Source organism: Perognathus longimembris, chromosome 6, assembly GCF_023159225.1.
Source record: "Perognathus longimembris pacificus isolate PPM17 chromosome 6, ASM2315922v1, whole genome shotgun sequence".
Lineage (NCBI taxonomy): Eukaryota > Metazoa > Chordata > Mammalia > Rodentia > Heteromyidae > Perognathus > Perognathus longimembris.
This window is the reverse complement of record NC_063166.1, coordinates 40,667,479-40,690,835: the sequence shown is the minus strand read 5'-3', so window position 1 is coordinate 40,690,835 and position 23,357 is coordinate 40,667,479. Positions and strand designations below refer to the sequence as shown.

Here is a 23,357-nt window from a genome sequence, read left to right as displayed (position 1 = left end):
AATAGAGTCCAAGGAAAGAATCCTTAAAGATGTTAGGGAGAAGACAATAATCACATATAAAGGAAAACCAATCAGAATTACCCAAACTTCCCAGCAGAGACCATGAAAGCAAGGAGAGCCTGGAATAAGATATGCCAAACCCTAAATAAAAATAACTATCAACTAAGAATACTGTACCCAGCTAAACTCTCATTCATAGGTGAAGGTCAAATAAAAATCTTCCACAGTAAGGAAAAACTGAAACAATATATCTCCACCAAACCAGCTTTACAGAACATCCTCAAAGATGTACTACACAAGGAAAATAATCAAGATCACAATACAGATAGAGAAAAAAATTACCCCTAAATAGAAAACCAGAATGTTAGATCAAGAATTGGGAAGACACAACTTTTAACAAGATAACTATAATGAAAGGAACCCAAATAAACAAGATCAGAGATGAAACTGGTAACGTCACCACAGAAAAAAACAAAATTCAGAACGCAATAATGGACTATTTTGCAAACCAACAAATTTGAGAACCTGGAAGAAATTGATGATTTTCTAGAAAAAAAATGATATCCCCAAACTCAACCATGAAGATTTAAACCTTCTAAACAGACCCATATCCAGCATTGAAATAGAAACGGCAATAAGAGATATCCCATCCAAGAAAAGCCCAGGTCCAGATGGATTCACAGCAGAATTCTACAAGGCCTTCAAAACAGAACTCACACCAATATTTCTCAAAATCTTCAATGAAATTGAAAGAAAGTTCACTACCAAAAACATTCTATGAAGCCTCATCCTAAAACCAAGCAGGGACTCATCACGGAAAGAGAACTATAGACCGATTTCCTTGATGAACATTGATGCAAAAATTCTCAACAAAATTCTGGCCAATTGACTTCAACTGGTCATCAAAAAAAATCATACACCATGATCAAACTGGATTTATCCCAGGGTTGCAAAGTTGGTTCAATAGACGCAAGTCAATTAATGTAATCCACCACATCAACTGGATCAAGGTAAAGAATCACATGGTTATATCTGTAGATGTCGAAAAGGCATTCAATAGAATCCAGCACCCATTTATGCTAAAAGCCCTGGAAAAACTGGGATTCCAGGGAACATTCCTGAATATAATAAAGGGAATCTATGACAAACCAACAGCAAGAATAATTCTAAATGGTGAAAAGTGAAAGCCATTCCCTTTAAAATCAGGAGCAAGATAGGAATGTCCACTCTCTCCTCTCCTCTTCAACATAGTACTAGAATTCCTTGCCAGAGCAATGAGGCAAGAAGAAAACATAAAGGGGATCCAAATAGGAAAAGATAAAGCTTTCCCTCTTCGCAGATGACATGATCCTATACCTAAAGAACCCCATAGACTCTACTCCCAAGTACTGGAGCTGATCCAAACCTTTGGCAAAGTAGCAGGATATAAAATAAACCCTCGAAAATCAATGACCTTTCTATATGCCAATGACCCAAAGACCGAGGCCAAAATCAGGAAAGCAACTCCTTTTGCAATACCCTCAAAAAACATAAAATACACCAACAGCCCCCTCAACAAGTGGGCTAAAGACTTAAAAAGAGACTTTTGTAATGAGGAAATGAGAATGGCCAAGAGACATATGAAAAAGTGCTCTACATCACTGGCCATAAAAGAAATGCAAATCAAAACAACATTGAGATTCCATCTCACCCCAGTAAGAATGTCCTTTATCAAGAAAACTAACAATAACAAATATTGGAGGGGATGTGGCCAAAAGGGAACCCTACTTCATTGTTGGTGGGAATGTAAACTGGTTCAGCCACTCTGGAAAGCAGTATGGAGATTCCTCAGAAGGCTAAACATAGAGCTCCCCTATGACTCAGCAGCCCCACTTTTGGGCATCTACCCAAAAGACCACAAACAATAACACACTAATGCCATCAGCACAACAATTTCATCACAGCACAATTTGTCGTAGTTAAAATATGAAACCAACCCAGATGCCCCTCAGTAGACAAACAGATCAGGAAAATGTGGTACATATACACATGGAATTTTATGCCTCTATTAGAAAGAATGACATTGCCCCATTTGTAAGGAAATGGAAGAACTTGGAAAAAATTATACTAAGTGAAATGAACCAGACCCAAAGAAACATGGACTTTATGGTTTCCCCATAGGGAATAATTAGCACATGTTTAAGCTAGTCACAGCAGAGGATCACAAGAGCCTAATAGCTATATCCCTATGAAGGGATAATATGATGCTAAGTGATATGAACTTCATGTTATGGAAACAAGTGTTATATCACTGTTGTAATTACTTTCAACATTCCATGTGAAACTGTAGCTTCTTTTATTGATGATCCTCTTGTATCCCCTTCCTGTGGTTGTCCCCATGCTATCACTGTATCTCAGTGATATGTACAGTGGATACCGTATATACTGATATTAGAACTAGGGAAATGAAAGGGCATATCAAAATTGAGAGACAAAGGATAAAAAGACAAACGAATCCCAAAGCAATATTTGCAAAACCGTTTGGTGTAAACCAACTGAACAACTCATGAGGCAAGAGGGGAAGAGATAGGGAGGAAGGGGGAATGAGGGGGGAGGTTAAACACAGTACAAGAAATGTACCCAAGGCCTAATATATGAAATTGTAACTTCTCTGTACACCAATTTGACAATAAAATAAAAAAATTAATAAAGCCTGTTTATGAACACAACACTCAAGAATACAGGACAAATGATAGGCTGGTAGTAATTGCAATGTCCTGACATAAGAGATTACACCAAACATGTTTATTCATAAAACTGACATCGAATTTTGGACGTAGGTAAAATCATTTTCCTAAGATATAGATAAAATTAAAGTTGTGCTTAAGGATAAATCTAGTAACTCATTAAAACCAACTAACTCCTTGGTACACATTGCTCATCAGGACAAAGGAAGAATCTTAGAAAATAGAAATCAAACACTTTTGTGTTGAGTGACTGAATATGTAAGGCCATAAAACCACTGGACCAACTGAGCCTTCAACAGGTAAAAGAATTTTGTTAGGCCACTGAACCCTTAGTAGTTGAACTAGAAAGTAATATCAGATCTTTTAATTCCCAACCACTGCACTAGTGGCTGTCCTTGTTAAGGTTTTCTCTGGCTCTCTGTGACTTTCTCATATTTCCTTATATGTAGCCCTGAGTAGCTACTTGGGGCTGGATGTCAGGCTGTCCCTGAGTTGAAAACTCGGCTCCCTTCCCTCAAACACTCCAGGAAGAAGCTGTTCTTGTGGTGTCTTGTTTCCCTGCTTGGCACTGGCTTGGGGCCTGTGGCTCCTCAGTCTGCCCAGAAAATTCATACTTGAGTAAAATAGCCTGGAATACACTACTCCCATACCTGTCAACACACAGAAGTGAAATTGAAATTTCAATGACTGTGGTTTAAAAAAAAGAAAAACTGAAGCACTTCTGATGTAAGCTGGAAAACCCATGTAATGTTGAAATGACCACAATATCTCAAACTTACATGTGAGAACCAAAAGAGAATGTACATGATCTGACCGCATGGCCAGAAAGTGATGATTTGTAACATAACACTTCTTTTTATTACAGTTTAATTTTCTTGACCGTGGTACTAAAAGGATAGCATTTTGGGTGTTAAAATCATTCCCATAAATAATGTAGGCTGGGAGCTGGTGCTCATGTCTGCAATCCTAGATACTAAGAAGAAAGAGATTTGAGGATCATGGTTCAAAGATAGCTCAGTCAAAAAACTCAGTAAGGCACTACCTTTAATTAAGCAGAAAAAAAGTTGGAAGTGGAGTTGTGGCTCAAGTGGCACAGTACCAGGCTTGTGCAAAAGATCTAAGGGAGAGAACAAGGCCCTGAGTTTAATACTCAGTACTGGTACACACGAGTGCACATGGGCATGCACACACACACACACACACACACAAATTATATCTTGATGATAGTGAATTTGTTCAACCTATAGGCTAATAAATGTATTTTACTTTAATATTATTGTTTAACAAAATTAAAAGTTGACAATACCTTATTGACCTTTTACTTCTTATTTTGTGTTTCTCCTGCTTTTGTAAGTTTAAAAGTCTGAGCATCATTAAGCTAGTATCCTCAAACATGTGGTTGTTTATGCAGATAGTGAGTGACATAAAAACCGAAACTATATAAGGCCATGAATATTAAAAAAATTGCATTCAGAAAGTAGTAAATTTCATTTCAAACATAATTTTGAGTTTGTAGAGGTTTTACTATAATTTGTCTGGCTTTTCATGTTCTGTGAAAGAATGAATAAAACAAATCAACATAAAACACATTTCTATGTAGTTTTTTTATATTTTAATTTTTTAATTGCTAATATAACAGTAATATACATAGAGGTTACCGTATCATAAGTCAGGTAATGAGTACATTTTTGGGGGGACAATGTCACCTCTTTACTCACTCTTTCCCAGTTTCTTTCCTCTTGTTCCTACCCACAAGTTGTATAGTTCATTTTAAACATAATGTCTGCTGAGTATCACTGTTGTATTTGTTCCCCCTTTGTGCCACCATTTCTATGCCCACCTTTACCTCTCCCCCAAGACAGATAACACAACTAACAGGACAAAAAGAAAAACAAAACAAACTCTTGTTTTCTTTTCCTGGTTATGCAGATAGATGGCTATCAACTGGTTCTGTCTTTCCTAGATTCCAAGATGGCTGCAAGGGGAATGGCTCACACCAAAGACAGATGGAAAATGGTGGAAAAGATGTCAATTTTTTCCTCCTGATATTAATTTATGGGTCCAAGTAAGTAAGGTAGAATGTCCCAGAAAAAGTTGCTGTTAAGTACCTGCTACACATTTTTCCAAACTAGACATTCAATACTACCTCTTAAGTAACTATTATGGGAAGTACTATACCTCCTACCAGTTGTAAGTATCTTGTTTGGGCAAAATACTGGAGTACCTAATGAATTATCAAAAAATGCCCAAGAAATACATTCCTTCTTAGTGACCGCTTTTGAGATTGGGGTTTGTAGTATAGTTTTATTTCACTAGTAAATAATGTAGAAAAGATTTCCTTCTTCTCCCTACCTCCACAAGGATTGAGGTCCTGAGTTATAGGCCTTGACTCACTAACTTAAATCTTTATCCCAGTACCAAGATCCAGATGGTTTAGAGTAGCAGTGTATGTCCAGGTATGAATTGGCACCCAGATACTTTTAGGAAATGTCAATGGCTCTTACAATGAAAAAAATTACCTCTCAATGCTTCACTTCTAAGTTACAAGAGGGAATAATGGAACATAATGTGGAATGAAGAGGCTTGATGGTGAAGTTAACATAGCACTTGGAAAGAATCCTGGTTTGTCTGTAGAGACTAATTGTTCTCTGGATATGAGACATCTTGCTAAACCTAAAACATTCCAGCAAATCATTGTACCTGTAAATGGCAAAGCATTTGCTGAAATGCAAACTCCTTTTCCTTGGAACACAAACATGAATAAATGCAATAATTCATTCATCTATAACAAAGAATAAGTGGTAGCTTAATAAGTTCTGTGATTTTGCTTTAGAGTTAGAAAGAAGAGTCACATGGAGAGGCAAAGAGTCAAGAACCCAATATTTGTTCAACTTTCAGAAAACCACTTTCTGCCATACCCTTTCTCCCTGGAAATTAGCCTTCTGTTCCTCCCTGACAGGAGCCATTTATTCATTGTCAGTGTTGGGATACTTTTCTTTTACTAGCATAGGTCTCTAACAACTTTATTTCTAATCTTTTCCTGAGATGTTTTATGGTCATGAATGGGTCCCACAGACATGTAAGACCCAAGGAAACACACAGGTGGTCAGAGCACATGGTAAATTCAGACATGTGATTGCAGTATTGGTCTGTGTCCACACATGCCAATCTTCTACAGGTCCTGTCTTTGCTTTGCCCTGTGGTAGTGAAACAGGAGTTAGGGAAATAGATCAGCCTATGTCTTCAACTTGGTTGCTTTCCCAAGATTTCTATGCAAAAATATCAAGGCTCATTTTTGCAGCAAGTAAAATAACATGAGACTCAGTGAATGAATGAAACGTTGATGTTCTGGAAAACTAAGGTTGGAGCTTTGTATAGTAATGGTAATTGTGTTTATATGCACAGGGTCTGAAATGAAACAATCTCAAAACATCACACTTGGAAAGGACTCAAGATAGTATGTTGTGATTTAGAGATTCAATAAAGTGACAACAATCATTTGAATAAGAAAGCCATTCTGAATAGTCAGATTAATAGAAAATTCACTTAAGCTTCTATATTAAAAATTCTTTGGGGGCCTTAGGCTTGCATTGATGTGACCCTTATAATGATATACTGGTTATAGGGCTAGCTGTTAGGAAATGCAGTCAACATAACCATACCTGGATTGATATTACTGATATTAATATTTCTGTATCCATGATTCTATATTGGCTATTTTAATAAGCAGAACTGTCTAGTAAATAGAAAAAATAACTGGAAAAGAAATAAAACTGGGCTGGAGGATATAACTCAGTAGTACAGCACCTAGCTAGTATGCACAAGGTCCTGAGTTCAGTAACTAGAACTGCAGAAAAAGAATCTGGCAGTGGTGTAGTACTGGCAGAACACTTGCACATGGGAGGTGCTGAGTTCAGTGCAACACAACCAAAAAACAACAAAACAACCAAAGACAGGAATTAAAACATAAGTACAAAATATCAGTGATATGAAAGACTAAGATTGCCAATATGTGCTAAGTACAATGTCCTAAAGATCTAAATTGTTTGCTCTCTCTTTAGTTCAAAACTTTAAATTTCATTTTTAAAAACTCTTCCTGAGTATGCACTTGGGTTTGAACTCGATGCCTTGTGCATATTATGAAGGCATTCTATCTTCTGAGCCATAACCACAGATCTTTTTTGCTCTTTTTTTTTTTAGTACGGTACTGTAATCCTACAATTTATACTTCCCTGTTGCTGGAATGCTACACACATACCACCATGTCCATCTACTGGTAAAGGTGTAATCTCACCATTTTTTTGCATGGTTGGCCTTGAACTGCTATCTCCCTAATCTCTACCTTCTTGGTAGCTGGGACTATAGGCATGAGTTACTATGCCTGGCTTCCATTTTACTTTATGAAATACTTTACTATGATGTATTTATACACTGTAGTTATGAGTGTTTTAAAACTTATTTTTTGCTATATTTTAACTTTAACCTTTCAAAGGTAGCCTATAACATGTATGTTTATCCTGATATTTTAAGCGTTGATCACACAAAAAATGACACTATCTGATGAACGTAACAGCAGTGGTGATATAAGACACTGTCACATAGCAGAAGGCTATGGCCAGAATGTATATAGTCTCAGTCATATAGGAATAAATAAGATAGAATAATATAAAATGTACTATATATGGACTCTATGCTTGCTTTGAATCCAAAACCTTTAAAATCACAGGTTAGTTTCACTAAAAATAATGAGCTAAAATATGAGTTATAATAAATTTTTCCATTACATAGCTGGATAGCATTAACTAGCATTTATTAAACCATAATACGCACCAGGTTCTACTGGGGACATAAACTCTAAATGAGCTGGTCAAGTTCCACAGCTAATCATTAATTGGAATCCACAACTGAAATCCACAACTGGCTGCACTCACCTGCCATGCTGCTTTGTAGCTTTCTTAGGGAAGTGGCTTTAAATTGTGAACTACCTAGCATATGATTTCATCTTTGATAATCTCGTGGTGTGATGGAAATATTTTCTGTTCTGACTGTTACAAGCTCATTTGTGTACTTCTCAGTCTATCAAACCTTATATTAAAAATGAGTGCCTTTGGTCAGGTGCTGGTGGCTTATACCTGTAATCCTAGCTATGCAGAAAATAAAGATCTAAAGATTATGGTTTGAAGCCAAACCAGGCAGAAAACTCAGTGAGATTCTTCTCTCTAATTAATCAGCATTAAAAAAAAAAAACTTGAAGTGGAGATTTGGATAAAGTGGTGAAATACCAGCTGTGAACAACAGAACCAAATGAGAGCAGGAGGCCCTGAGTTCAAGCCCGAGTAGTGGCTCCAATACATAGTAGGTAGATAGCCAGATAGAGAGATGATAGACAGATAGACAGACAGATAGATAGATAGATAGATAGATAGATAGATAGATAATAAAAAATGAGGGACTTTAATTTTACTCTTCAACAATGTTAAATTAAAAACAAAACAAATTTACTGAATAAAATTCCAGGAGCATATGCATTATGTAAGATTGAGTCCTGTATTGTGCTCAAAAGTAAAGGATATTGTGGACTTAATAGATAAGAAGTTTTTCAAACAGTTTTCAATTTTTCCTTAGAAGAATAATTTGTACCTCCAATTTATTGTCAGTCATAGGAGTCAACAATATATTTAGATTATGCCACTGTAAAAGTTCAGACAAAAGTTTGTCATTTTTCATATTACAATTACACAAATAAGCTTTGTTAGTTTTTCTGTCAGCATGGCTCACACCTTTAATCCTAGCTACTCAGGAGGCTGAGATCTGAAGAGCACAGTTAAAAGCCAGCCCAAGCAAAAAAAAAAAAATTCTTGAGACCCTTATCTGATTAACTAGCTTAAAAGAAAAAGGACATTGTGTATAAAGAAAAAACATCTATGAGAAAAATGCAAAGTGTGAGAAAAAAATGAGTCTAAAATGACTTTTTTCATTAGTTGTATAATTAGAGTTAGTATGCATTAAGATTTGCTTAGTAGCAGAGTCCTCACAGCTCAGGCAAGAATAAATAAATGGTTCTCTCTCTTCTAAGTAGCAACAGTGAGTGATCAGCATAAAGGCATGCATCCTTCCTAGTTCCTTTAATGCATGTGATTCAAGTTAGCCTAGACTTCTCCAAATCTCTCCTCCAGACCTACACAGTACTTGGGGTCCCCAGGGCTGGCTTGGCTTAATGGTGAAACACTTAGCTAGCATGCATGAGAACATGGAATAAAAAGACTAAAAAAATATAATTTTCAAACTTGTCTCCAGTGGAGCTATGTTAACTGTAGTGTCTGAAATAAAAATGCTATTTCTGATAACTCCTACTATTCAGTACCCTGCAACACATTTTATAAGTCCAATAAAATCATTGCAATATAACTGAGGAACGTGGGCTTTATTCTATCTATAAATATTCATCACTTGCCACTTAAATGCCTGGAAGTGTGGAGGAATGGAGGACACACAAATGAAGGAGCTAAATCAATTGTCCTTGAGTTTTCAGTTAAGAAAGACATACAAATAGATAGGGGTGGAGATGAGAAGATAGCAAAAGAGCCACAAATCCACAGAGCAAGACAGAGCTGCAACAGAGACAGCAGGCAGTAGTGAGAAGTAACAGAGAGAAGAATCCAGGAAGCAAAGGGGAAAGTGTTAGGTGGGCTATTTAGCACAAAGTGGAGGCAAGCCTTTCTCTCTTGAAAGGACTATAAGGAAATGAGTTTCAGGAAAATCCACTCCAAATAGCTTTGAGTTGGCTCAGGCCAAATGGAACTTCTCTGTTGATATATTCTTGACTTCTGAATGTTTTTGTTTTTGTTTCTAAGAAAAACACATTGCTTTATCACTTGCCTTCTTGAGATTCTCCTGTCTCAGCTTCTGCTGTGTAGCTTTTTCCTATGTCCTAGTTATTCAACATTGCTGATGATTCACTCACAAACTCCTTTGTCTTCTCCTCAGGGAACTTCAGAAGCTGAGCTGTGTGGGTATTTTCTATTTTTGCTATGTAATATACTACCCAAGTGTAGATAAGGTGCAGGGGGCTCTTTTATTTGTTTTGGATTTTTAATGTATGTTATTGTTATTGTAGAAGTGATATACAGAAGGGTTTCAGTTACATAAGTCAGGTAATGTATACATTTCTTTTTGTAGCATGTCACCCCTTCCCTCCTTCTCTCCACAGTCTTTCCCTCCCATCTCCACCCACAAGTTGTATAGTTCATTTTCCACATGGTGTCTATTGAGTACTACTGCTACATTTTTTCACCCTTTTCCCTCCATTTCTGTGCCCTGCCTTACTTTCCCAAAGACAAATTAACAAACAAGAGAAAAGGAAAAGACAGCAAAAATAGCAACGACAAATATCCTCCACTTAAAATTGTTCATTCTCCAATCCTCACTCTATTAAATGGTACAAGGATCACTTTGGATTATCAAGACAAAACTTGAGGAATTATCCACAATTTTCTACTTTCTTTTGCTTTCCTGCCCCAGTGAATCTATTATAAATTCTATGACATGGTCTCTGAAATACATTCTGAATCCAACATATTAAGCCTTGTCTCCCACTACCCTGCTACTCTAAGCCATTGCATCCCCTTAGACAGGGGTCTTCTCACTCAATTGCTGGCTTCTTCTCCCATGTGTCTTAAAATCAAGTCTTTACAGAAGACCATTTCACTTCAGTATGTTTCTGGAAAACACCAAGTTCATTTCCACCTGGAGACTTTGTACATATCTTTATATCACTGCTCATTTTTAAATTTGGCTTCTCACTTTACACCTGACCCTTAGTCTACAGTAGCCTCTTGGTCTTATTTACTACCAGATTTTCATAGCATTTACAGATCTTAGTATTTTCCTTAGTTATTTCTTTGCCTGTGTGACATCTCTACCCATTATAATGTAAGTTCTGTGGAGAGACTTTATTGTGCTGAATGTAGCAGCAAAGCTTGGCACATAGATGATATTCAATGAAGATTTTTGAATAAATGAGCAAGTAAAGTATAACAGAAGTGAAGCAGAAGAGGCAGGGCCATGGTAAACATTAAGATTCTTTGGAATAATGGGGCTGGGGATATGGCCTAGTGGCAAAAGTGCTTGCCTCGTATACATGAGGCCCTGGGTTCGATTCCCCAGCACCACATATACAGAAAACGGCCAGAAGTGGCGCTGTGTCTCAAGTGGCAGAGTGCTAGCCTTGAGCAAAAAGAAGCCAGGGACAGTGCTCAGGCCCTGAGTTCAAGGCCCAGGACTGCCCCCGGCCCCCCAAAAAAAAAGATTCTTTGGGAATAGATTCCAGTTTGGGGAAAAAAGTGACTAAGGATTTTTCACTTTAATGACTGAAGAGACAAGGATGCCATTTGCAGACATAACACTGAAGAAGAAATAGATCTAGCTTGGAACCTGTGGCTTATGAATGATGGTTCAAAGCCAGCCCAAGCAGACAATGCTCCATCTCTGAAATAACCGGTGAAGAGACATCAGCCAAACAAGCTGAGGAAGATCAAAGTGTTAAGTTCAAACCTAGTATTAGCAAAATAAACAAAGAAGAGAGGGAGGAAGGGATTTATGAATAGCTCACTTTGCACATTGAATTTAACAGTATTTCAAAAGCAATTTTAAGTTGTGGAGAGAATAATAAATGGTTCTAGTACTATGAAATGTCTTTATGGGTAGGATAGATTTAATAATCATCAAGATGGATAAAATCACTTACTTAGTAAGAAGCCAATGATTTGTGGAGTGAGATAGAATTGTTCTCACCTCTGGAAAACCAGAAATATTCAAGAAGCAGATAGAGGAAGAGCATAAGAGTCTCTGAAATGAGGGAGACAGCCCAGGAAAGAGAAGCAAGGCTGCCAATGAGGAACAAAATGTGAGAATAAAACAGAGATTGACATGGTCAAGTGACAGAGATAATGTGAAATAAGGTAAAGCCAAATATATTTGTCAATTTTATAATCTTTAGCATATTGAAAACCAGGATCCTCTTAGCTTGCCAGATTCCTGCTCCTTGAGCCTCAAGGCCCTCAAAACTTCTTGCCTTCACCATGAGACATGCCTAGAATTCCATTTATCCTCAAGTTCCAGACCTTTGACTTTTTTTAATACTGTCATCAACACAGTAAACAGTATTAATTCCTGCTCTCAGTGGTTATATGTTTATTTTTCTCCTCTTTGTCTCTAAAATAGTTTGGGAATCGCATAATAATTCATTAGAAAATTAAGAAAATTTACTCTCTAACAGATTAGGGGATACATAAGCATTCAGCAGGATATTGTAATGAAAGGAGGAAGAAGGAGGAGGAAGAGGGAGGAGGAGGACGAGGAGGAGGACAAGGAGGACGAGGAGGACAAGGAGGAGGAGAGTTCCCTAAAATGCTTCCAAAAATGCTATAAGATATAAGAATTTTCATCATCAGACTCTGGTCAGCGTGAGAAATGCAAGTCCATGCAGAAACTTAATCACATGAACCAAAATAGGAAGAGTATTTGCTACTTTGTCAAGTAAATATAAACATGGTTCAAAAGTAGAATGTTGAGGAGATTTTTGATTTAGACAAAGTATAGGAAGTAGTGTGAGAAGCTCGCAGACTATCCTTGAAAACATTCACAGACTGGAATTCATTTCGAGGGTTAATGATCAATATTTCTAATTAGGAAATTAAGTTTTACGATTAGAAAATGAATACATTCTAAAATTTCAATAAAGCTTATTAAATCTTCTATTTAATTGAAAACATATTCGTGGATCCTATGAAATAGCTAGATCTTATAAAATCCAGCATAAGGTTGATGAAACAGAGGGTTAAATTATGTTTTCTAGTCAATGTAAGCATCACCAATTCCAGAGGCTCTTGAACTCGGCAATCTACTAGAATGAACTGAATTGGCCCAGTGTCTGGCTGATGCTGGGCCAGCCAAGTCAAAATCCTAAAAGGATGATGTCCTGATCTACTTCTCAAATCTCCTTCGGGACTAGTCTTGAGAGCTCATGCATTATGATGTTATGTTTCCTATTTCATGAATGGTTTGTACATTATAGATAAGAGTGTCAGAGTAGGAGCTAGAGTCTCAACCTCAGTGGCATTACAAACATGCACAAGTTTCCTAGCTTCATTAAGCTTTTGTTTACACCACTATTTCTCAAGAACTTTTATGTTCACATCTCATCAGAGGGTTGTTTTGAACATTAAGTAATATTACATAAAAACTTAGCAGAATACATGCTATAGAATACTCATGCAATGTTGTTAATAATTCTATAAATGATAATGCCTTAGTAATACTAGTTATTTATTATATACCAATCAAAGGCTATGCCTGATTTGTTGGCACATGTAATTGTGCCTAAATCAAGGTTTATGTAAGCAAGTGTCAGCTCTGTGCTGACTCAGAAGTTCAAGTTTGTTTTCGGCTTTTTGGGCACAAATGTAGAGCTCAAAGAACTGGACCTTTCTCACTGCTCACATTCCTACCACACAGATTTATGACATCTCCAAAAGGCCGCAACATTAGTAGAGTCTGACTTGCAGAAGATAGCTAGTAATAAATTTTCTCAAGAGTTAATAAGGGGGAACTTTTAAATCGTCAATGACTCCGTGAAAAAGAACTAAAGAAAATTCTAGACATTTTTTTCTTATTTCCGGTTACCCTGGAGTGCACGATGACTTTGTTTTCCCTTAGCTACATTGGAACAGCTTGACAGATTACCCTGACAAGGCTACTCTAAAATTGATAAAAGGTTTGATTGTGTCGGTGCATTTGTCAAAACTGCCTGACACAGTATGTAATGGACTCAGCACTAGAGCCTGGATGGCACTCGAGCCTGCGTTTTCCACTCAGTGTTCAAATGTACAGAACGAGCCCTCTAGCTAGTCCAGGGAACCTCTGAAAGACAGGCTTGGCCAGGCCCTTCAGCTCCTAAACACCCACTAACATTGTTCCTCTTGCTTTTCATGGCTGATGTTTCTACTCTCTTGTTAAATATTAAAGTGACATTCACATTTTCCTTTTGAAAGGGATAGTGCTAGGATGCCATATCTTGAGCAGAGGGAAAATTTACAGGGAAACACAAAGGCAGGGAGATGATGTTCCTGCCCAGCTCTGTATGATTGGAGATGTGTACACCTGAAAGGTTCCCTTTGGTTTCATCATTGATACAGCTGCAGTGTGCTCACTTTACAACAGAAGAACCTTTCACTGTGATTCTTTAATTAAGGCCAGATTCATTCTTCCCTGGATGGAAAGAATGAGGGTGGCTAATTGGTGGGGCTTTCTGAGAGCATTGTATTACTATGTATAAGCCACAAGAATAGTAAGATGAAAGGTACAGTAGATGTGGAAAATATGAACACATTAATGATTTTTTTCCGTATTACGTTCTGTCCACTGTGATCTATGTTTGGCTTATTTTGTAATTAATGTATTCATTACTTTATTATTTATTTTATTTTTTTGTGCCAGTACTGGGGCTTGAACACAAGGCATCACACTCTCACTTGGCTCTTTTAGTCAAGCTGGTACTTTACCACTTGAGGCACACCTTCACTTTTGTTGGTTGATTGGAGATAATAGTCTCTTGGATTTGTGTGCCTGGCCTAGGTTTGAACTACAATCTCAGATCTCAGGCTTCTAAATAGCTAAGGTTATAGGCATGAGCCACTGTCACCAGGCTTTATTGCTCCCTCCAAAAAGGTGAAAACCCCTTTCCCTCTGCAAACAACAAATCTATCACCTTGCGTTCCCATCTGCTCCTCTTACTGATAAGCAGAAAGGTATGTGTGTACCATGGCTTCCAGCTGATAGCCCATCTCCCAGACATATCTTTACAATCAACTGCAGTTTTAGTCTTTATTGGCCTGGAGTAGTTTCAATAGTCTAGTCACGCAACAATTGGTCATATACTGAGTAAGAAAAAGGGATTAACTAAAGATCAACCAATTTGGGTTTCTATTTTTTCCACTTAACTTTTTTTTCTTTTCTTCCTTTCTTTCTTTTTTTTTTTTTTTCCTGGTCCTGGGTCTTGAATTCTGTTTCTGTACCCTCTCTCTTAGTTTTTGTGCTCAAAGTTAGTGCTCTATCACAGTGGAGCCACAACTCCACTTTTTGGTATGTAATTAGAGATAAGAGTCTCAGGCTGGGAATGTGGCTTGGTGGTAGAGTGCTTGCCTAGCATGCATGAAGCCTGGGCTCGATTCCTCAGCATCACATAAACAGAAAAAGCTGGAAGTGATGTTGTAGCTCAAATGGTAGAGTACTAGCCTTGAGCAAAAAGAAGCCATAGACAGTGCTCATGACTTGAGTTCCAAGCCCTTAGACTGGTAAAAAGAAAGAAAAGAGAGAGAGAGAGAGGGAGAGAGAGAGAGAGACAGAGAGAGAGAGAGAGAGAGAGAGAGAGAGAGAGAGAGAGAGACAGAGACAGAGACAGAGACTCTCACTGACTTGCCTACCCTGACTGGCTTCTAACCTTGATTCTCACAACTCAGCCTACTGAGTAGCTAGGATTACAAGTACGAGCTACTGTCATCCAGAACCTTTGCTGTGTTTTAAAGGTATTCAAATAACCATTTCTCAAGTCTTCATTTTCTAATTAAAAAACAAATTCATAGGACAAGAACGCATCCTTTCCCTCATCACCACAACTGTTAGTTCACATATGTGCTTCTCTAAATACAAATTGCTCTTCTTACAACTACAGCTCCCCTGAATGTTCCCAGATTTAATGTGGTCCCTTCTCTTCATTCTGTTTCTACAGTTATCTTTCTGAAGCCAAAATAGAATGGTGCCCTCTTTCTGATTATAACTTAATGGTTTCTTGACATAAAACAGAGTTTCTTAACATAATGTACAAAATGGTCCTTTTTTCCTTAGTCATGTTTCTAGCCCACTTTTTTCTATAACCACCCCCTCTCCCTGCTACAGCCACACTGACATTTTCCAGCCCATTTTACTAACTGTGCTCCCTCCAGCCACTGGTTCTGCACATGCATTTCCCACAACCTGGAATACGTTTCTCTTTTTTCCTCAGTGAAATCTATTCATCCTCTTATCTTTGCTTAACTGTCATTTCCCTACAGGTGATATAGGCTTAATGCTATTTTTGAAACTATCTTACTGTCATACTTCTTTCTTTTTTTGTACTTGTATTTTCAATTTTATAACAAAGCACACGATTAATCAGCTGTTATATTCTCCATCAGACTACACACTTCCTTTAAGGCAAAGACTTTGTCTAAATTATTTTACCACCAGGTCCTCAGCATAGGTGGAGCACAGGTACTCTGTAAATATTTCTTGGTTGAGAACTTAACAGGTTCCTTAAAGTTCCTCAAGACAGACATTATGAATTCTCTAAGTGTACTCATAATGTGTGTATACAATATAATATATAATGGATTTATACAAATTCAGGTGTAGCTACAGAGATTTTCCTTAGAGTAAAAATCATTCTTCCTGTCATTCTTCAGTGTAGTTTTCTTTGATTTCACTTGGAGATCTGCACATATGAGCTTCGATAACAAAGTTAAATCATGTTTTTCTTTTTTCTGTCAGCATGAAAGTTTGGATCTAGTACCTTGTTGCTCTCAGCTTGCTTGCTCATGACTGGAGATCTACCACACCTCCATCTTAGCTTTTTGCCAGTTAATTGGAGATAGAATCTCTCAGAATTTTCTGCTCAAGCTGTCTTCAAAAGAAGATCCTTTAAGTCTCAGTCTCCTGAGTAGCTAGAATATCAGTCACGAAGGACCAACACTGGATCTGAGTTTCTTAATGAAGATTTGCTTTCACATTATTCACTGTAAAACAATGCAGTTTCTACTTATTTAATATGATTTTATTTCTGTGTATTAGCATTAATATGAATATTGTATACTAATGCTAGAAAATTCAATCTACTCATGCATTTTTTGTGAATCTTTCATTTTTTAGTATGAATATTAGTATAGGAAATACACATTTCTACAATTAGAGCATTAACTCTCAAAGTACTTACAAATGCACAAGCATTAACATGAATAATTATCCAACTGACAAATTCATTTATATCTACAAATGTCTGCCCTTTAATTATTTTGAAATGTAGAATTAATCCTGGGAATGAAAATTATTTTACTCTTTAGAAGTTCATGGTTACAAAAACAATCACACACTGTTAAAAGACCACCACTACCTGAGAGGGGAAGGACTTGCCAAATGGCCCATATGGGTATCTTATGCAAGTAATTTCCAACCTTCAGCCACCCACCAGATCAAGCCATAGCTTGGCTATAGTCCCAAGCAAAAGGTCAGAGAAAGATCAAAACAGTATTTTAGAACAAATACTAACCATAACTAATGACATTCCAATTACATATCAGAATGTTAGAGTAAAATAAACACAAAAGATGATCAAATTCAAATCCAATTTTTATATATAGGAGAAAATAATGTTAAGGGGAGAGGAGTCATTTGTCTAAGGCCACAGACTCACTGTGTGGCACAACCAGAAGTGAAAGCCAAGTGTCTTCATGCTTCCTTATTTCTCTTTCCATATTTTTATGTGCATCAATTCATTGTACAGAGGGATTTTGCTTTAACATGTACACATACAATGAACTTTGATCTGATTCCTTTCTCCATTACTCTCCCTCATTCCCCCCTCTTTCCTTCTTAAATCAGTCTCAATGAGCTTCATTGATCCATTTTCATGCGTGTGTGAAGTATTTTAACAATATTTACCCATAGTGTCCTTCCCATTCACTCACCCCTCCCACTAGTTCCTGGTGCCCCAGACAACCTCTGTTTAACATTCTTGTCATTCTTGTAGGAGTGGGTTAATTGTTCACAGGGGTTTCACATAGTATTTCACACATGCATGCCTTTCCTTATCCCCTTTATCTCCTGTCATTCAATAGCTTTCAGGAGTTCTGCTATCTATATTTACAAATGTGATGCATTCCATCTTATTTTAGTTGCTCAATGGCATCTGGTCTCTAAGACTCTCTGAAAAAAGCAATCTAAGCCAAACATGAGGCTCTGATTACTTGAGTAACGAGAGACTCCGCAATGATTTTTACAATGACAGCAGCCTGGGTCAGATTGTTATAGCTAACAGAGACTAATGTGAACAGATAACTGTATTTCTGTTCCATTGCCATTATTTCAATTTCTCAATTGCACATAAGAAACATTAGCAAACCTATGCACTAAATAATAGGGGTTTTGATCACCACATAGTTTTCCTGCCAACACAGCCTTTGAGGTAATATTTCCATTTATACAATTCTGGCAATTTTCACAGAAGTAGATAGTGACAGTGATTTTATGGTGTGATGCTACACCAGTACTATGTTCATAAAACAGCTCTCCAGTAAAAGAACTTTCGAAAAGTCCAGATTCGTAGGATTTGTTGACTGTCATAAGTACTCCAGCTCTTTCTGACTTGAGCCACCAAATCTTTAAGGAATCACTGAAAAAATTGTGAGATACTCAGCTGTTGGTTCTGGTGCTCTGATCATGAGCAGCTTCAGCTCACCATGGACCAACGATGAAAAACTAGAAAAAAAATTTCAACTCAACCCACTCTTAACAAAGAGGAGCCTGTAGTCTCAAGATCATACCACGGCCAAGCATATCTGAATGCCTGTGACTCCATGGCCACCCTCCTGTCCTCATCCAGAAGTGCTCACATGCCATGGAGCAATGTGCTGCTCAGAACCATGGCCTTAAACCTGAAACTACTGTGTGTGTGTTGTCTACACCCTGTTGTCCACACCTCTATCTCATCAAGTCTTACCCTTGGGCCAGAAAAGGAGAATCTTTCCTCAGTATTCACAAGTACTTGTAATGAAGGAGATTCAAACATGAATCAAGGATAAGAGCTATTCATTATAAGAGCTATATCAATACGTGTTGTGATAGTTCACCTGAAAATGTATTATAAATCTTCTTTCTTATTTTCAAAGACTTTAATTTCCAAAATAGTTTAGCCTTTTCTAAAAAGTTAAGTCATTTATATTCTGATTCTCAACCTCAGTATTTTGTTAGCAAAACCTAACATACTTTCACTTGCTTTTGTGTATGCCTTTTAACATCTGTTTCAAAAAATAACTTTTCCTAAATTAATACTTGTTCTGAGGGTCCTGTTTTACTTCTGCACTAATCAAAGGAGTCAGTAGCAACAGGGTTTCTTGAAATACATCTTCAGTATTGTCAGGTGGCTGAGTTGTGTGTTTGTGCCTCTGTTTATCTGCTGCTCAGGTGTTTTGCAATGAACTATTCTTACAATCCAGAATAGAAACAAAAAAAAATATGTCATCATATATGTTTTCCTCTTCTCATATTTTACAAAGTAAAATGTTGTGTCACCCTTCTTATAATGACATTATAAAAGGGAAAAGGAATAATTGAGTAATTGTTTCCCTAAATTAAAAAATATTCAAATATTCAGCTAAGGAAGAAATGACAAATATCTGTACTGACAATAATTTGAAAGAAAAAAATCAGAGTAATCTATAAAACATGAGTCTATGATTCTTAACTCACTATTCCGTATTAATTTTATTTGGAGGATAAATGCAAATATTTAATGTATTTGCACAGCAAATAATAAGTGCCAGTAGAAAACAACAGATGGGTAAAACATTTAGGAAGAAAAGTTAATTATTTCCACATTTCCTAGGAAATATAAAACTCCTGTTCTTGGTGTTGGTGGGAGACAGCTTACTAGACTTGGTAGTAGATGTTTCAAGGAAGCTGGAGGAACGAATTTAGAATTCTATTATGTGGTCTTGTTTGAATCTGCACTCATCAAACACTGACCAGAAAACCTCTGAACACATTATCCTGCAGTCAATTTTCACTAATATAACTCAGGAAGGCAAAGTCACCCTATCCTCATTAGCCACGTAGTTGAGATTCCAACATACCTGAGCACACTAGGAGTATACAACTGTCTGCTCAAAACCTTCACTTCTGCAGCAATGCAATAAACTCCACTCCCTGAAGTCTGTGGGAGTTAGAGGTCAAATGCACTCCCTCTTGGGTAGGAGAGGCTTCCTCCCCTGACACCCCAGGGCAGGGCCCCTGCTGAGGTCCCCAGTGCTGCCCACACCCACAGCATGAAGATGAGAAAGGACACAGAGAAACTGGAGACACTTACGGCTGGCACAGCTTGATGAGGTCCTGGTCAGTGGTCCCTGGCGGAAGGCCTCGGATGTACAGGTTGGTTTTACTCAACTGTTCCCCGCTGCTGTTGCTGCTGCTGTTGTTGCTGCTGCTGTTTGTGCTGGGGCTGGGAGGAGCCATGGGATGGGGAGCTGGTGCATAGGACTGCTGCAAACAGAAAAGGCTGTTACTGGAAGAACAAGCAAGCACACCTGTTCTCAGGCCAGCAGTGTAACTTGAAAGCAAGCAAGCTTCTCTCTTCTCCTGTCCACAATCTCTCTCTCTCTCTGTGTCTCTCTGTCTCTCTGTCTCTGTGTCTGTCTGTCTGTCTCTCTCTCTCTCTCTAACACACACACACACACACACACACACACACCACCTACAGTGATGCCTCTAAGAACATAATTGCCTTCACATTTTGGTTCTACTTTTGGACCAGCATAAATTGGCCATGGATGGGACAAAAGAAGTAGCAAGTGCTCCTGGCCAAATCATACTGGTTTTGAAGTTGTCCTGGACCTCGTTCACCATGCACATTCCCAAAACCTGTACTAGAACAGATTATCTTCCTTCTTAACAAAGTTTAGTCATGGTAATGTACAACTCTCCCTAGCTTACCTTTAATAGCTCTATGCTTTTGAGAGGTGGGATGGGATTGGGATAGATGGGGGTAAGAGAATGATGGAAGGAGTGACAGTGATAAAGGTGCATTGTAGTCATAAATTGACATGTTGAATTGAAACCACTTTGTATGACTACTTAAAGATAATGACTATAAATAAATGAATGAATTGAAAGAAAGAGAGGGAGGAGAGGGAACCTTTCCATTCCAATTTCCTGAGTGCTACTGTTCAGTTCAATTTCTGACATGAAGAAATCATTACTTTAGCACTGGTGGCTCATGGGCTCATGCCATAATCCTGGCTATTCAAGGAGGCTGGGATCTGATGATCATACTTTCAGGCCAGCCCAGTCAGACAAATCTGATAGACTCTCTAACTGACAAAATGCTAGGAGTGGAGGTGTGGCTCAAGTGGTAAAATATCAGCCTTGAGCAGAAACACCAAGCCAGAGCATGAGGTCCTGAGTTCAAACCCCCCTACCCAAAAAAGAAAAGAAATAAAGACTAATGAAAGAAAGAAAGAAGGAAGGGAGGGAGGGAACGAGGGAGGAAGGACGGAAGGAAGGAAGGAAGGAAGGAAGGAAGGAAGGAAGGAAGGAAGGAAGGAAGGAAGGAAGGAAGGAAAGGGGGAGGTAGAATTGGAAAACCAAAAAGAAAGATTAAAAGAAGAAAAGAAATATTCCACAAACTCTACAAATGAATGAACAAATGAATCTACCTTGGCACATTCTCCAATCCTAAAACTGCTTCATCATCCTTCTTGTTTGACTGAGCCACCATGCTCACCTCTCAGATTCTTCAAATTACTCTACACTGGGTTATCAACCATAAGGAAGTTGCACAGAAAAATTTATTCCTCCTTGGGCCAGCCCCTGTAGGATGGCGGAGCAGCATTCTTCATGTTGGCCCACCAGACAGTAGTGACAGGTGTAACTCAAGTGAAATAACCAAATATATTTTCAGATATTGCCAAATGTTCCCTGATAGTGACGGCTTTCTCCTTCCACTAAGGGACTGTTCTCATAATCAGCCATGCCATTTTATATTAAGATGAAAATAATAAAATGACACCCCCCAAATTTGAGATGTACAGTGACAAGCCATGAATAATATAGATGTCAAGATTAGTAAACATACTTATTGTATCCAATTATTTAAAAATGTTTTTATTATAACGGTGATGTACAGAGGGGTTACAGTTATATAAGTAAGGTAATGAGTACATTTCTTTTCACACAGTGTTACCCTCTTCTTCATTTTCTCCTGCTTTCTTTCCCCCCTCAACTCCCTCCCCTTCATGTGGTAAAGTTTGTTTCCAACAGTGTGCAGTGAGTATCACTGTTGCATAGGTTCACCCTTTGTCCTTTGTCCCACTGTTTCTGTGATTCCTCTTCTCTTCCCCAAATCACATAAACTTAAATACTAGATAAAAGGTTCCAAAATCACAAACAGTGACAACAAGGATTAAACCAGAGGAAAAAAAAATTGAAAGAAAAAAGAAATAACTGCAAACAGAAAACTAAAAAACAAAACAAAAAACTTTTGTTTCCATATCTTGTTCATTTCAATTAGCATCATTTTATATGATCAGATGTACATAGCTATTGAGTTATTGTGATTTTCTGCTCAATTATTTTTTTTTGCCTTTTGCAGGGCTTGAACTCAGGGCCTGAGCACTGTTCTTGGATTCTTTTTGCTTAAAACTAGCACTCTACCACTTGAACCACAGTGCCACTTCTGGCTTTTTCTGTATATGTAGTGCTGAGGAATTGAACCCAGAGATTCATGCATGCTAGGCAAACACTACCTCTAGACCACATTCCCAGCCCTTCAATTCTTTTTTATCTGAGCATATTCGAAGTTCTAGAATTATACTGTCTGAACTGAGTCTTTGCTGTACCTTATGTTGTATATATTACCTTTAGACAACTTAATCTCTCTGAGATCCAATAATCTCATTAATAGGAAGAAATTATTTTGATATTTTATTATTATTATTATTATCACTTATTTTAGGCCCAATGTTATATCCCATACCAGTGCTTGGAGTCAGAGATGGGAGGACCTTGGTTTCAGATCAGCACAAGAAAAAGTAAAGTGATCTTAACTCAAAATAAGCTGGGTATTATAAGTTACACTTGTGGTTTCAGCTACTCCAGAAACAGAGGTAGGAACACCACAGCCCAAAGTTGTTCAAGTTAATGTTATTGCTAGATCCTCTCTGAAAAGAAGATAAACAAAAGGACTGGAGAGCTATAGAGTACTTGCTTTAGTAAGCACGAGGCCTTGTGTTGAATCTTCAGTACTGCACTAAGACATATAGTAGTGTTATATGTCATAAAGTCTAAAAAAATCTTTGAGCTCATTAAAAATGTTTCTGTAAATTAACAACTACATAATCAGTTATTAATAATAATGTAAATATTTGTAAGACTGTCTTGCTATTCATAGTACTCTACATCACTACCCCAGATTTCCTCAATTATAACAAAATGATCCCCAAGGCATGGTGAGACATTTCATCAAGATTGTAGGGAAGACTGAACTGTGTTTAAACCTGAAGACTTAATAATCAGGAAGTTGTTAATTAGGAAGTTGTAAGTGCCAAACAACAAGTTTTGTTTGGGTTTGCTTTTTTGCACTCAGGGCCTGAACACTGTCCCTGGATTTTTTTATTTTTTATTTTTTATTTTTGCTCAAGGCTAGCACTCTACAACTTGAGCCACAGTACCACTTCCAGCTTTTTCTATATATGTGGTGCTGAGGGCTTCATGTATAGGAGATGAGCACTTTACCACTAGGCCATATTCCCAGCCCCCAAACAGCAAGTG

General features: G+C 37.6%; 1 protein-coding gene across 7 annotated transcripts in view; it reads right to left on the bottom strand.

Moving 5' to 3' along the window:
• The window catches only part of Rbms3 (RNA binding motif single stranded interacting protein 3), a 760,386-nt gene that overhangs the window by 573,087 nt on the left and 163,942 nt on the right, over positions 1-23,357 (bottom strand). For 4 of the 7 annotated variants that reach the window (XM_048348593.1, XM_048348596.1, XM_048348597.1 and 1 more), the window contains one exon: positions 19,900-20,072. In XM_048348593.1, the coding sequence (XP_048204550.1) occupies positions 19,900-20,072 (173 nt within the window). The remainder of the gene's footprint in view (positions 1-19,899; positions 20,073-23,357) is intronic. The other 3 variants (XM_048348594.1, XM_048348595.1, XM_048348599.1) reach the window with 1 other exon arrangement.